The 13,989-nt window shown below is 37.3% G+C and overlaps 2 protein-coding genes across 2 annotated transcripts; both read left to right on the forward strand.

Annotated features, from left to right (window-relative positions):
• The first annotated feature begins 246 nt into the window (after positions 1 to 246).
• K441DRAFT_249537 (uncharacterized protein) lies at positions 247 to 1,948 on the forward strand. Its single transcript, XM_067640763.1, has 4 exons — positions 247 to 572; positions 639 to 783; positions 837 to 973; positions 1,027 to 1,948. The coding sequence occupies exons 1-4, from the start codon at positions 413 to 415 to the stop codon at positions 1,533 to 1,535; spliced, it is 951 nt and encodes a 316-aa protein (XP_067499696.1). The 5' UTR covers positions 247 to 412; the 3' UTR covers positions 1,536 to 1,948.
• On the forward strand, positions 1,949 to 3,099 carry K441DRAFT_249523 (uncharacterized protein). Its single transcript, XM_067640762.1, has one exon. The coding sequence runs from the start codon at positions 2,362 to 2,364 to the stop codon at positions 2,869 to 2,871; it is 510 nt and encodes a 169-aa protein (XP_067499697.1). The 5' UTR covers positions 1,949 to 2,361; the 3' UTR covers positions 2,872 to 3,099.
• Positions 3,100 to 13,989: the final 10,890 nt, after the last annotated feature.

Below are 13,989 nucleotides of genomic sequence, written 5' to 3' on the forward strand. Positions count from 1 at the left end.
CGTCTTTCTCGCAGCTGAAAGACTTCAGCTTTAATTGTCTATCCTTTATCACAGACAGCATAAGCAACCTCAAATGTTAGCGATATGGCTTCTATTGCAACCCCGCGCTTGGAGAAAGCCGTGTCCCAATTTCCTGGGTTCTATAAAATTTTATTTGTGTCAAGTTCCCGTGTGGAAATGGATGGCGCTTTGCCAAGCCGATATTTCCAAGGCTCTTTCCACTTACCCTCCTCGAGGCCTGGAGCCACTTCTACTCCTCTCCTGGGTTGAACACGAAGTACGAGACTCAGCCTTGTGAAGTGGCACCACTTTTGTCCAGGGAAAGCAATAAGAGCGTCCTGTGCTCTCTCCTCATTCTCACTTGCTGTCTCTCCAATCCGCGAGGCTAAACCTTTGATATCTATCCTTCATCATGCTTCAATTGTTCATCTCTCTTCTTTTCAGCGTCTTCGTCGGAGCTACTGAGGTCAGTCCTGCAGAGGCTGTAATCACAGCTCGGGCGGTATTACCAAGAGCAGACCCTACCATTTATGGTTGGCGATCCGTTACTGTGAGCGATGGGACAACAATTTGTAAAGTTGATCTTGTCCCGCTTTCTGACTTTAACTCGAGCTTATTGTCCTTTCAATGATTTGTAGGGAACGCAAATACTTGCGGTTATGGCGCTACCTTTTCATCTTCAGGAAGCTTGTGGGGTTGCTGTAGCACCGTAGGCCGCTGCAATCTTTACTATTCCTGCGACACGAGTGGATATATGTATTGGGGAACAACATCGAGCTACTGGTAAGCTTCTTTCTACTTCCAATCCCTCTTACCTCTCTAACCTATTTCCAAAGCGGCATTGGCGGGCTATGGACCTGCACATACGACGTTCTCCTTCCCTCGGTAGGAGCTTCGAGTAGTAAAACAGCATACTGGTGTGGTGATGTTCCCACTACCGGCCATACCGTATACGAGCGAACTCCAGGGCAGAGTAAGTCCCATCTTCTCCTCTCAACGCTTCCATTGTTCCTCACAGATCTTCAGCTCCTGGGACTACAGCACCTTCTACCGCGGAACCCTCAAGTGCTGAACCGTCAAGCGCAGTGCCCACAGGCACAGGCCCCATCAATTCCCCCTCCTCCAGCGGCCCTCTCCCAACCGCCCAGCCCACCAACAATGACAACAAGAGTTCCAGTCCTCCGGTCGGCGCCATTGTCGGAGGAGCCGTAGGTGGTCTCGCAGTCATCGGCATCATAGTCGTCGCCGTACTCCTTCTCAGACGCGGAAAGAATCAGCCACAGCAACCGCAGCCCCAAGCACCCTCGATGCAATACCAATACATGCCCCCTCCCACTCCTATGGGCATGGCACCAGGGGCCGAGAAGAATGCTCAGCTCGCCGTGGGTGTGGCCCCGGCTGGTGTGCAGGGTACGCCGCATCAGTCTGCATATTATCCGTCTAGTGTACCAAGTCCCGTTGCTTCGCCACCACCGCCCGTTTATCCTGTGCCGCCGGCGCATCCTGGGTATAATGAGCTGCCGACCCAGCGCTGATAAACACGGAACGCTATACCTCGCTCACACATGGATTGGTTCCTCATTTAGGAATTGGACTTTGGCTACGATGAAGGGCTGGGAAGATGGCTGCTTTGGTAATTTCTGCTTTGTCTATACCCCTCCGGATGTAATCACATGGATTAGGCCTGTTGGTAAAATTGAAACATTGGTGCGGGTTGGAGGATTCAGTAATGCAGTTATTGACTGTATGGGCGTTGTTCCTCGGAAATGCTTCCTGCTCATGATCATCCCCAGGTGCTTTCTTTACGAACACGTGATATTCCTAATTTTTGTGTGTGAAGATTGAAGGAATATCTGACATCAGCAGTGTGTAACTTCGTATGGATTGAAATATGGTAATATATGTCGTGTAACTTTCTTGCAGCTAATTCCTCTGCTTATGGGCGCTTAATCCAATTCTCACATGCGTTCTGCAGGGTTGGCTCGGCTACATAGGACCCAGAGTCTAGCCCCGCATTCTGCTAGAATCCTAGAAGAGGTGTTGGGGTATCTCGGACACGATTCTGAAGCTTGAAAGCTGAACTGCAACTCCACATGGTATTAATGCAGCAGATACAGAATATGGACCATGGCACCGATTCGAAAGGGGAATGCGTTGCGAATGGTCGATGATGCGGGGATACGGCCGTGGCCTGTTGCGATGTACGTGCTGGATTTCTCTTTTTTTGGCGAGTTGGAGAGGGGTTGAGATGATATGGGGACGGTGATGGGGCTTGCGCAGTTTACGGAATGGGAAATGCGTTGGATTGCTTTGGGAATGAAGACGTGGAGCTGGAGGCGAAGGGCGTGAGATGATATAAGGATGGTGGAATGGAATGACGGGATTTCTGCTGATGAGGTTTTATTACCTTATAATGACGTTGAGCGCCTGCATCGTCGTCTATGGCGAGCAACAGATCAGTTCCTATGCCGCCGTAGAAGGAAACGAAAAACGCAAGAATTGCGAAACGAGAAGGAGCGGCTCTTCTCTTCACACTACTTGATAGCTCTAACAACCATCAACCATCGACTCCCAAGCCCCACCCTCCACCTCAAATCCTACCCCAAATGCCCCAAATGCCCCAAGCCCACATTCTACTTCGGCTGCACCACCACCCCAAAATTATCCATCCGCGCCACCAACACTCTCCTGCACCGGCAACTCCCCATCAAAAATAACCGCATACGCCTCCAAAAACCCAAACAGCGACGTATTCACCCGCACCTTCACCATCTCCGCCGTCGACGCCAACAGCGGCGGCTCGTACCGGAACGTCTGACTCGGGACCGCCTGCCCTGGCATCCGTCCTATCGAATACCCCTAACCGTCTAACTGCACGCCAGCGGTACGGTGGTGAGAGCGTTCCGGGGCCCGGTTTCGCAGCCAAAGGAGAAGGAGGTGAGGGAGAGGGTGGAGAGGGGGAGTTGGGATAGGCGACGGTGAGGTTGCTGGAGATGTCTGGAAGGGAGCGTGCTACGAGGACGTTGGGCGCGGAGCTGGGTTTTAGGCCTGTGAGCCCGTTGTACGACGTTATGAACATGTTGAAGAAGATGCCTTGGGTTTCGCCGGCCGGGTGGAGCAGGAGCTGGCTTGTTGTGTTGCTGAAGGAGAGGTCGAGGGATTGGTCGTCGAACTGGGGGTAGTGGGTTGAGGGTAGGAAAGGGGGTGGGAAGAGGGGCTTACGGTGATGGTTTCATTGTATTGGTAGCTGGCTTGGGTGGATGTTGGAGGGGGATGGGCAAGGAGGATTAGGATGAGGGAGAAATTGGGGAGGAGATATAGCCTTGCATGGCTGGTGGTGTGGGTAATTGGTCGATAACTACAAGATGCAGCTGGGGTTCGCTGTCCTTTAATACCTATCCTGAGACATACTGCTTTCTTTGCATGTCAACATCTGTATTCCTCTCAGTCTCGATCTGGCTCTCGATCTCAAGATGGTGTACAGGAAGCGCCACACGGCATGCGAGGCTGAAAAGGCACCTGATAAGAACTTCTAGAAGAGTTTGAAGCCTTCGCCGATCAACGCCGTCCGAAGTTAAGTGACTGAACTAGCTTGTGACCTTCATTCCTAGCCATCGCAATTGGGGAAGGCCGAGGGCGGGAAAGGTGGCTTGAGGCATGGCGGGAGAGCTCCGATGTCGTTCGTGGAGTATGTGCATGTCCAATGTCGATTGACGTAGGTGGGGAGTTCTCGATGAATAAAAAGGCTACTGCGATGCCTAGTTTGACAAGATTTTTTGATGGTCTTCTTCAGCGAGGAAAGAGGGTGTATTGGGAAGATTCTACGTGACAGAAACGAGATAAGACCAACGAATGGCTGAGCAGATCCCGATCTGGTTCTAGTCTACGCGACACAAGAAGCGGCCGATAATCCCGGAGGGAGAAACTCTCAAGTTGAACGCCATTGAATGACGTGGGCGAGTGTGAAAGTTCTGCACTGGATGGACGTGACGTTCGTAGAAGAGGCGACGATGGATTCGAGAGAAAATTAAGGCCGCTACTAATTGCACGCCCCACCTAAACAGGCTTAGATTCTTCCTCTTCAGGTTAGAACATTGCGTGTGTTTGACTTGTTTACACCCAAATCGCGAAAATCAAAGTGTTAAAATATACAGAGGTGCGTTGCAAAAGTCTTCGCCGCCCTTATTAGGCGGTCTTATGGGCGGTGGCTGCCTTAAGGTTGGTAAGGCAACGGGCTAGAAGCCGCCCAATGGCGCCTAAGGTCCCCTAAAACCGGCTTAAAATGCGCCCAATTTTCGGCTACATGCGGGCTCCTTTGGCTCAACCTAGGCAGGGCCGGCAAAGACTTCTGCAATGCACCTCCGTAATATCTTTAAGATTGTCCTAAGTTAACTGGTAGGACTACGGGAGTGCTCTGCGAAGCACCGTAAGAACTAGATTGGGTGCTACTGTCTCTATTTAAACATCTGTAGATTGCCTCTATGGACACATCTGCGCCCGCGCCCGCGCCGCACCTGCGCCTGCACTTATGCCCACGTGCACCCACGGGTGGTGCAGCCAGTATTTCGCTCGAGTACTAAGAGCTCCCGCTGAGTAGAATTATTGATGCGATTTGTAGAGCCAGCAGTAGAGCCAGCCAGCCGCGCGACCGCGACCGCGACGACGCTCTACAATTGCAGGCTCTTAGTATGGGCGCGTAGTGTTGTTTTCGCGATTTAGGTGTAAACAAGTCAAACACACGTGATATTCTAACTTGAAGTGGAAGGATCTAAGCCTGTTTCGGGGGGGTGCGAGCAGTAATTGGGGGGTGTGCGCGCAGTAATTAGGGGGTGTGCAATTAGTAGCGGCCAAATTAAATATGGGAAAGGTCCATACGAGCCTAGCTCCTCGGCCACCGCCGGCTGGCGACGGCAGCCTTAAAGTACACCCTGGGATTTTGGATTAACATATCGGGGGCGGGTTACGACCGGGGTTAATACGAGGTTAGGGCCACCCCCGGGGTCCTGCTGATAACGCGCCCGAACCCCGCACAAGGTTGCGCAGCGACCACCCCTAAGTATTTTCGCACGCGATTTTACATAATTTAAGTTAGATCGGTACTTCTGGACGGTCGCGTAATATTGCTCTAAATTTACAACACCTAAACAGGCTCTATTCCTACATTAAGGCGTTTTAGTTATTATAGTAAAATAGGTATTATCTACTACCTAAAAGGGAGCCTTTTGTTACGGACGCTTTAAGTACAATGTTACGACTACTTGGAGAAGAGTTGGAAGAAGCTAGTTAGTTAATCTAGGCACGGTCCAGGATAGAGCCGATAGAGCTATATGACGAGGAATAGTAACTAAGGTTATATAACGTGATCTATATAATCTATAGGATCTATATAATCCGTAATAGAGTAGATAGAGCACACGTATATTATATATAAGAAGGATTTTATAGGAGTACGGTTGTGTATTTAAGGACCCTTAGTCCCTACCTAGATAGTTCCTCCTTATAGTAATTCTTAGAATATAATTAGAGTTAATCTATTAAGCAACCACTCCACTAGTATTATTACGTTATTAACTTTAATTTATATTACCTATATACCTAGCCTATTAACAAGCCCACCGTAGTACTTACTATAAGGTTTTGTTATACAATTACTACCTAGTTACGGTATTAAATACGGAAAGTTAAATAATATGCTACTAAAAGCAGCCACTACAACGCTATTGACGGCGGCAACTATGTTAAGGTTAGGAAACAATACTAGTATAGCAGATACTAACTTATAGCAACCTATAACGGTTAGACAGTTATAAGAAATAGTTAATTAGTTAATAGAAAATAATATAACGTTAAAAAATAGGATTAACGGGATAGGAGCAGCAAAAATTAAATTACTATTAATTAAGAGATTCTTAGGAGAGAGGTTAAAGCTTAAGGGATTTCTTATATAAATGCACTTTAAAGTTATATAAGAAGGGGTAAAGCTACTAACACCTATAGATTAAATAGTATATGCGGGACTATTCCTATTAGGAAGGGTACTTAAATAGTTTAAATCTTACTTTATGGAAATATAGGCAAACGGAATAACGACCACTAATTAGGAGGTATAATTTATATTTTTAAGTTAGGAAGGGTTTATAGAGCGACTTATACAAATATTTAGAGACCTAAAGGTAGTAACTATAGCGGAAAGAAAACTCTAAGATATTACGCAATAGACCTTAGCAATTAAGTATATAATATAGTTCTAGACGTTAGCTATATAAGTTAAGTAAAATAATAAGGCGCTTATAGTATAGTATAAATAAGGACTTAAGGCTAAAGTCTAGGATATAATTATTTTAATAAAAGATGCGGACACCCTACGGGAGTTAATAGATTAAGTAACTAAGATTAATAATTAGATCTACTAAAGGGAACAGGCTAAGAAGGGTTAAGATAGAGTTCTATAGTTATATAAGGCGCAGAGTACGTAATAACTAAAGCTAAATTAGAAACTATGGTATAGCGTAAAGCTAATAGACCTAAGCGGTACTAAAGAAGCCTATAAGAGATAGAGTAAAAAACTATAAAAACCTAGAGGTTAAGGATCTAGTAATTATAGGACTAAGGAGTAAAGGCTAAACTAGGGATCTTAGTAGTAGAAGATGTTTAGGCGGACTTTATAGTAAAGTTAGTGGTTTAAAAATAGAGCTTATATAAATTGCGGGAAATAAGGTTACTTTATAAGGGATTATAAAGATAGTTAGAGTTACTATATAATAAAGGGAACTAGGCTAGTAGAAGACACATATATATAAAGGGATAATAGTATACTACGAGGAATAAAGGAATGTTTAATTAAAAGATTTACGTTTTGTTATAATAACGTATACTAAATTTATAAAAACGCTAAGTATAGCATAAGCTATTAGCTATAGGAGCCAAAATCTTTAAAATATAGGGGAATTAATAAACTAATATATAGATCGGATATTAAAGATAACAAGTTTAATATAGGTGAAATATTTATAGATAATAAGGCAATAAGAGCAGCTTACTAGAAGCGTATAAACCTTAAAAAAGTTATACTAAAAGTAGAAACTAAGACCGCTATAGAGTAAGGGTTAGTAACGGGAATTATAATACTGTTAGATATGGCATCCGTCGCTTCGCAAGATAAAAGGAAGAGTATTTTATAGAGATTAAGTAAGCAGATAACTGCTAGTGCTAATTTATCGCTTAATAAAGGTAAAAGGCTAGATAACTAAGATTTTTAAGATAAGATAAGGCATACCTAAGGACCTATAATAGATAAAAACCGATAAAGTAGGGCAATAGCTTAGTTTAAAGATATATAAATAAGCTTAGGATAGAGTTTCCCATAGGTATAAAACTCTTAAGACGATATAAGTAAGATTTAAGACTTTTAAGATAAGATAAGAATACCTAAGTCTAGTTAGACTAAGGTAAGAGTAAAGCTTAAGACAGAAGTAAGCTTAGGATTAAGAATTCTATAGAACTAAGATTTTAAGATATAAATAAGGACTATTAATAAGATTAAGAAGTAAGAAGACTTTAAGGATCTACTTATAAGACGCGAAAAGAAAGAAACTATAAAGGAATTTAGAGCAAGAATTACCTTATAGTAAAATTAGAAACTAGATAAGAGGACTAGTATATTAGGTTATATAAGGAACAGAGCACCTATATAAAGAATTACTAATAGGCTAAGGACAGGCATACTAAGAGCTAAGTAGCTTATTAAACTGGAATAGGAAGAGGATCTAGGGATCCTAATTAGGTTTAAGGAACAATATATAAAAGGCTATTATAATGCCGTAATAAGAAGATACTTCCTTACGGACAAGCCGTATACACTTAAAGAGTTATACTAAAAGTGGTATAGACAACGATATAATAATAAGTGGGAAGATTTCTATATATAGTTAGATAAAAAAGTTATCTAAGACCACCCGATTACGGAAAAGGCTATAAGTTATATTAAAGGAGCCTTAATTATAATATTAAAAGATCTAAAGGAGTAATTCGAGGACTAAAGAAGTAAGAGGTAAATCTCAGTACCTGCGAATAAAGTCGTAACGCTTAGATTAGTATAAAAAAGGTTTAAACTTAAGGATAAAAACGAGCTAAGAGTTAACCTAAGATACTAGGCATACTATATATTGGCATAAATTGTATATATAGATAATATATATAATATATATAGAACACCTAAGGATAAGAACAGAAAGTACCTAGTAAGAATATATTAGGTATTAGATAAGGTAAAGTATAAAAACGCTAAATATATATATAGTTGGCACCTAGTAGAAGTGTAAAGCTAAGGAGACTTAATATTTTAACTAGGAAGATTCCTTATAGAAGAATGCCTAGACAGACAACAGTAGTAAAAATACCCAGAAAATACGTGTCTATAGCATATTAAAGATAAAAAGCGAACTAAGTATTAGCTAAAAATAGACTAAGTACAGACAGGATTAAGCAGCTAATAATTAGGAAAAGTAGAGGCCTACGGGACTAAAGGGAACTATTAGTAAAGCCTTAAACCCTTAAGGGAATTTAAGGACAACACCTAAACCTATAAGTTAAATGGTAAGATTAACAGTTTAAAGCATTAATAGATAGTAGAGTAATAAGGAACCATATCTTACTAGCAATAGTTAAAAGGATGGGGTTACTATATAGGAAAAAGGAGCACCCTTATCTATTAGTAACAATTTTAGGAGATCTAATAGCCTATAGAGGAGGTATTATTAATCTTAAAACAGGACCTATTTAGTTAACTATTAAAGGGAGATAAATTAAGATATCTTTTAATATATTACTATTAGGGAATAATAAGGCAGTATTAGGAATGCCTTAGTTATAGGAATATAATTTAAGGATTAATTAGATTATAGGTTAGGTTAATATTAGGAATACTTAACGGCGTAAGATGCAATAATAAGCAAAGTTAGTATAGTACTAAGTAGAAGCGACCTATAAAGAAACTGTCACAGTACGTGCGGACTGTCAAGGTACGATGTACGAGGTGACTGTATATTATTGACAAACGATATCGTGTGAGGATCTATATATAGAGGTGAGGCGGTGTATATATATCGCTCAGGGGTCAGGTCCGTGCTCATGCATACGCGTACACGAGCCATAATTACGCGTTAGGTTAGTGCCGTGACAGAAACAGAAAAAGGGTTAAGTTACGTACTAAAGAAATACTATAAGTATAGTAAGAAACTATAGTTACTAGAGAGTAAGAAGCTATTAGAGTATATAGTATAGGACTATAAAATAGAATTAGAATTAGGAATAAGTCTAAGGTTTTTTCCAATCTATAAGCTTACTAAGGAAAAAGGTAGAGTATTAAAAGAGTTTATTTAAGAAAACCTATAAAAAAGATATATTAGACTATTACAGTCCTTAGCAGGTTATCTAGTACTGTTTATACTAAAAAAAATAGTAAACTAAGGCTATGTATTAACTATAGATAGTTAAATAGCATTACTAGGAAGGATAGGTATCCTTTATCCTTAATTAGCGAAATCTAAGATAGGATAGGTAATGTATAAATCTTTATAAAGATAGATCTAAGATAGGCGTACCATTAGATTAGGATTAAGGAAGGCAATAAATAGAAAGCAGCCTTTAAGTTAAAGGAAGGACTATATAAACTATTAGTTATATAATTCGGGCTTATAAACACACTAGTAATATTCTAAAAGCATATTAATAATATATTGGAAGAATACTTGGATAAATTTGTTATAGTATATCTTAACAACATTATTATTTATTTAATAACTAAGGAAGAGTATAGAGAACACGTTAAATAGGTTTTAAGGAGATTGTAAGAAAAATAGATACTAGTAGTAATTAAGAAATACGAGTTCTTTACTAGTAAAACTAATTTTATTAAATTTATTATTAAACTAGGCTAACTTAGTATAGATCTAAAAAAGATTAAGGCTATAGTAAATTAGTAAGAACTAGAGAACGTTATATAACTAAGATTATTTCTAGGGGTTTGCAATTACTGTAGAAGGTTTATAGCGCAATAGTTAAAAGATATTAAACTATTTACGCGACTAATAAAGAAAGAAGAACTATGGGTATAGGGAAAGGAATAGTAAAAATTATTTAAGAAAGTTAAAAAGTTATTTACCTAGGAGCTAGTTTTTAAAATCTATTAACTAGGACTAGAAACGGTTATAAAAATAAATATATTAGACTTTATACTAGGGGCGTACTTTATATAGAAATATTAAGATAGATAGCACTTAGTAGTATACTATAGTTAAAAGATAACACCTTTAGAGTTAAACTATAACATCTATAACAAGGAGTTATTAGGTATAATTACAGTATTAAAGAAATAGAGGGTATTTTTATAAGGTATAGAGAAACTATTTATAGTTAAAACGGATTATAAAAACCTAATAGGATTTTTAATAATAAAGGAACTTAACTAAAGATAAGTTAGATAGGCAAAAATGCTTATAGAATACTATTTTAAGATTTAGTATACTAAAGGTACAGAAAATATATAAGCAGATACTCTAAGTTAAAAGGCTAAACTATAAAATAATAAAAAGCCATTAGGGGCTTTACTGCGAAAAGATATAAATAAACTAATTAGGTATAATTATCTAAAAATTATAATAACTTAAAAGGAACTAGATAGAGTTTATAAGTTACTAAAAGCTTTTAGGTATAAAGGATCTTTAAAATACAGCTAGAAAAATAATTAGAACATTTAAGAGAAGAAATATTATATAAGCATAGAGAAGTAAAGTATATCCTAAAAAGCATAGCGGAATACTTTATAGAAGATTTTTATAAGGGATTAACTTAAGGACACAACGGAGCCATGGGTTTAGTATTAAGACTCTAAAAGGAGTATATTATTAATAGAATTTAGGGCTTAGCATAAAAGGTTACTAGGAAATATCTAGATTGCTAAAGAAATAAACTAATAAGATATAAGCCGTATAGAGGGCTATAGCCTATTAAAATACTAGAGAGACCATAGGAGGTTATATTATAGGATTTTAATATTAAATTATTAAGGTTAAGGGACCCTATTACCGGATAAGATTATAATATAATCTTAATAATAGTAGACAAGCTTACGAAGTAGGGATACTTTATAGTATATATAGAAGAAATATTAGTAGAAGATGTCGCTAGAATTTATATTAAAGAAGTATTTATAAGATATAGGGCACTAAATAAGATTATATTGGATAGAGATCTAAGATTTATAGTAGTATTTTAGAAGGTATTCTTAGCGAAGTAAGGAGTTAGAGTAGTAACTTCTACCGCATAATACTTATAGATAGACGGTTAAACGGAAAGACTAAATTAGATACTAGAACAGTATCTAAGACATTATATTAACTACGCGCAGAATAATTGGGTATTATTATTACCAGTTATATAATTTATATATAATGCAACACTATAAAAAGGTATAGGCATATTACTATTTAAAGCGAATTATAGATATAAGCTAAGAATATTATTATTACTATAATAAGCGAGGAAAACAAGTAGTATAGCTAAAGAAAGAATAAAGACACTAATAAATCTTTATGTAGACCTTATAGAATTAGTAAAAAAAGTATAAGAAAGAATAAAAAAGTACTATAATACTAAGATATTTAAGGGACTAGATTTTTAAGGAGGGAGATAAAGTATAGCTACTATATAAAAATTTTAAGAGTTAATAACTAAGTAAGAAGTTAGACCACATTAGACTAGGACCTTTTAAAATTAAGTAAAGGATTTTATTAGTTACGTTTAAGTTAAACCTACTAGCTGAAATAAAAATCTACCCTATATAGTATATTGCGATACTAGAGCCAGCATATAGGAATATTAAGCCACCGGTTTATAAAGCAGACACATATAGAGGGTAAGAAGAAGATAAATAGTAAGTTTTAAGAATTATTAGTTATAAGGATATTAACAACAAAATATAGTATAAGGTAAAGTGGATAGGCTATAATAAGACTACCTAGGAGCCACTAAAGAACCTAAAGAACGCTATAGGTAAAGTATAGGAGTATTAAAAGAGATTAGGTTAGGTAGTATTAATAAAAAAAATTACTAAAAAATAAGTTACCTAAGGGGGACCTAAAAAGAGTAGTTGCTAAACTACTTAGACCTATTTCCTTTTTAGTTAAAAGGGAGTCCGTTTTTTTATTACTAAGTTCCTATAAACCCTATTTTATAAGCTTCTACTACTTAGAATAAACTTTTTTATAAACCTTCTTAAGACGGATTAACTAAGTAAACGCTATAAGACGAGACTTAAGAGCCCGTTGTTAAGTATCGGCAGTCTTCTATTCTGCATTATAAGAATGGTATAACTCCGCCAGAGTGATAAACAGTTTATTATCTAGCTACGTAGCAGCAGATTAAACGCAAAACCCTAAAATAAATTAATTAGGGAACTAGACGACTATTAAGGATAATAAGTTATATATATTTAGTATTAGAGATAGAGTAAACGTTATAGAACGAATAAATATTCGCTTTAGTGCACTCTAAATAAGAGGATAGTTGGCGTAAAGATAGGTTCGCTAACGTAATATAAACTAACCCCTCTTTTAAACAGCGAGAATATGGAGACGGTATAATCTTACTAAGAGATAATATCGTAACAATAGTGCGAACACGACGAGTAGTTAAAGAAGAAGAAATTGCTTTAGGTATAATAAGTAATAATATTAACTAAATTAATTAGACAAATATTACACCTCTAGTAAACAACTTAGAGATATTAGGAATTTTTAAGGACGAAGATAGTGTTATAGACGCTTTAAGTATAATATTATAACTACTTAGAGAAGAGTTAAAAGGAGCTAGTTAGTTAATCTAAGTATAGTTTAGAATAGAGCCGATAGAGCTATATAATAAGGAATAGTAACTAAGGTTATATAACGTAATCTATATAATCTATAGGATCTGTATAATCCGTAATAGAGTAAATAGAGTATATATATATTACGTATAAGAAGGATTTTATAGAAGTACGGTTATGTATTTAAGGACCCTTAGTCCCTACCTAGATAGTTCCTCCTTATAGTAATTTTTAGAATATAATTAGAGTTAATCTATTAGGCAACCACTCTACTAGTATTATTACGTTATTAACTTTAATTTATATTACTTATACACCTAGCCTATTAATAAGCCTACTATAGTACTTGCTATAAGGTTCTGTTATACCTTTCTTACCCTAAATATTTATATAAAGCTAATTTAAAGAATACTAGCCTTATAGCTGCTTTATGTTACGGACAGCTTAAGTACAATGTTATAACTACTAGGAGAGGAGTTGGAAGTAGCTAATTAGTTAATTAAGGCACAGCCTAAAATGGAGCCGATAGAACTATATAATAAGGAATAGTAACTAAGGTTATATAACGTGCTACGTATTAAATAAAAGGAATAAGAGGAACTTATATATCTTATATATAAGACGTACCTTACGTATAAGGAGGATTTCTTAGAAGTACGGTTATATATTTAAAGGACTATAGTCCCTACCTAGATAGTTCTTCTCTCCTTATAGTAAATCTTAGAATATAATTAGAGTTAATTTATTAGGCAACTACTTCACTAGTTATTATTACGTTATTAACTTCTTATTTACCTATATACCTAGCCTATTAATAAGCCTACTGTAGTTCCTACTATAAGGCTTTATTATATATTTACTACTAAGGTTATAGTATTAATAAAGTTAAATAATATGCTACTAAAAGTAGCAGCTATAATAGCGTCTATAGTAGCAACTACCTTAGGATTAGATAATAACACTAGTATAGTAGATACTAACTTATAACTAGTTACTATTGGATAGCTATAGGAAATAGTTAATAAATTAATAAATAATAATAGGATACTTAAAAAAAGGATTAATAGGATTGGAGCAGCTAAGGTTAAGTTACCCTTAATTAAGCGATTCTTAAGGGAGAAGTT

This window comes from Cenococcum geophilum (assembly GCF_001692895.1).
Source record: "Cenococcum geophilum 1.58 unplaced genomic scaffold K441scaffold_49, whole genome shotgun sequence".
NCBI lineage: Eukaryota > Fungi > Ascomycota > Dothideomycetes > Gloniales > Gloniaceae > Cenococcum > Cenococcum geophilum.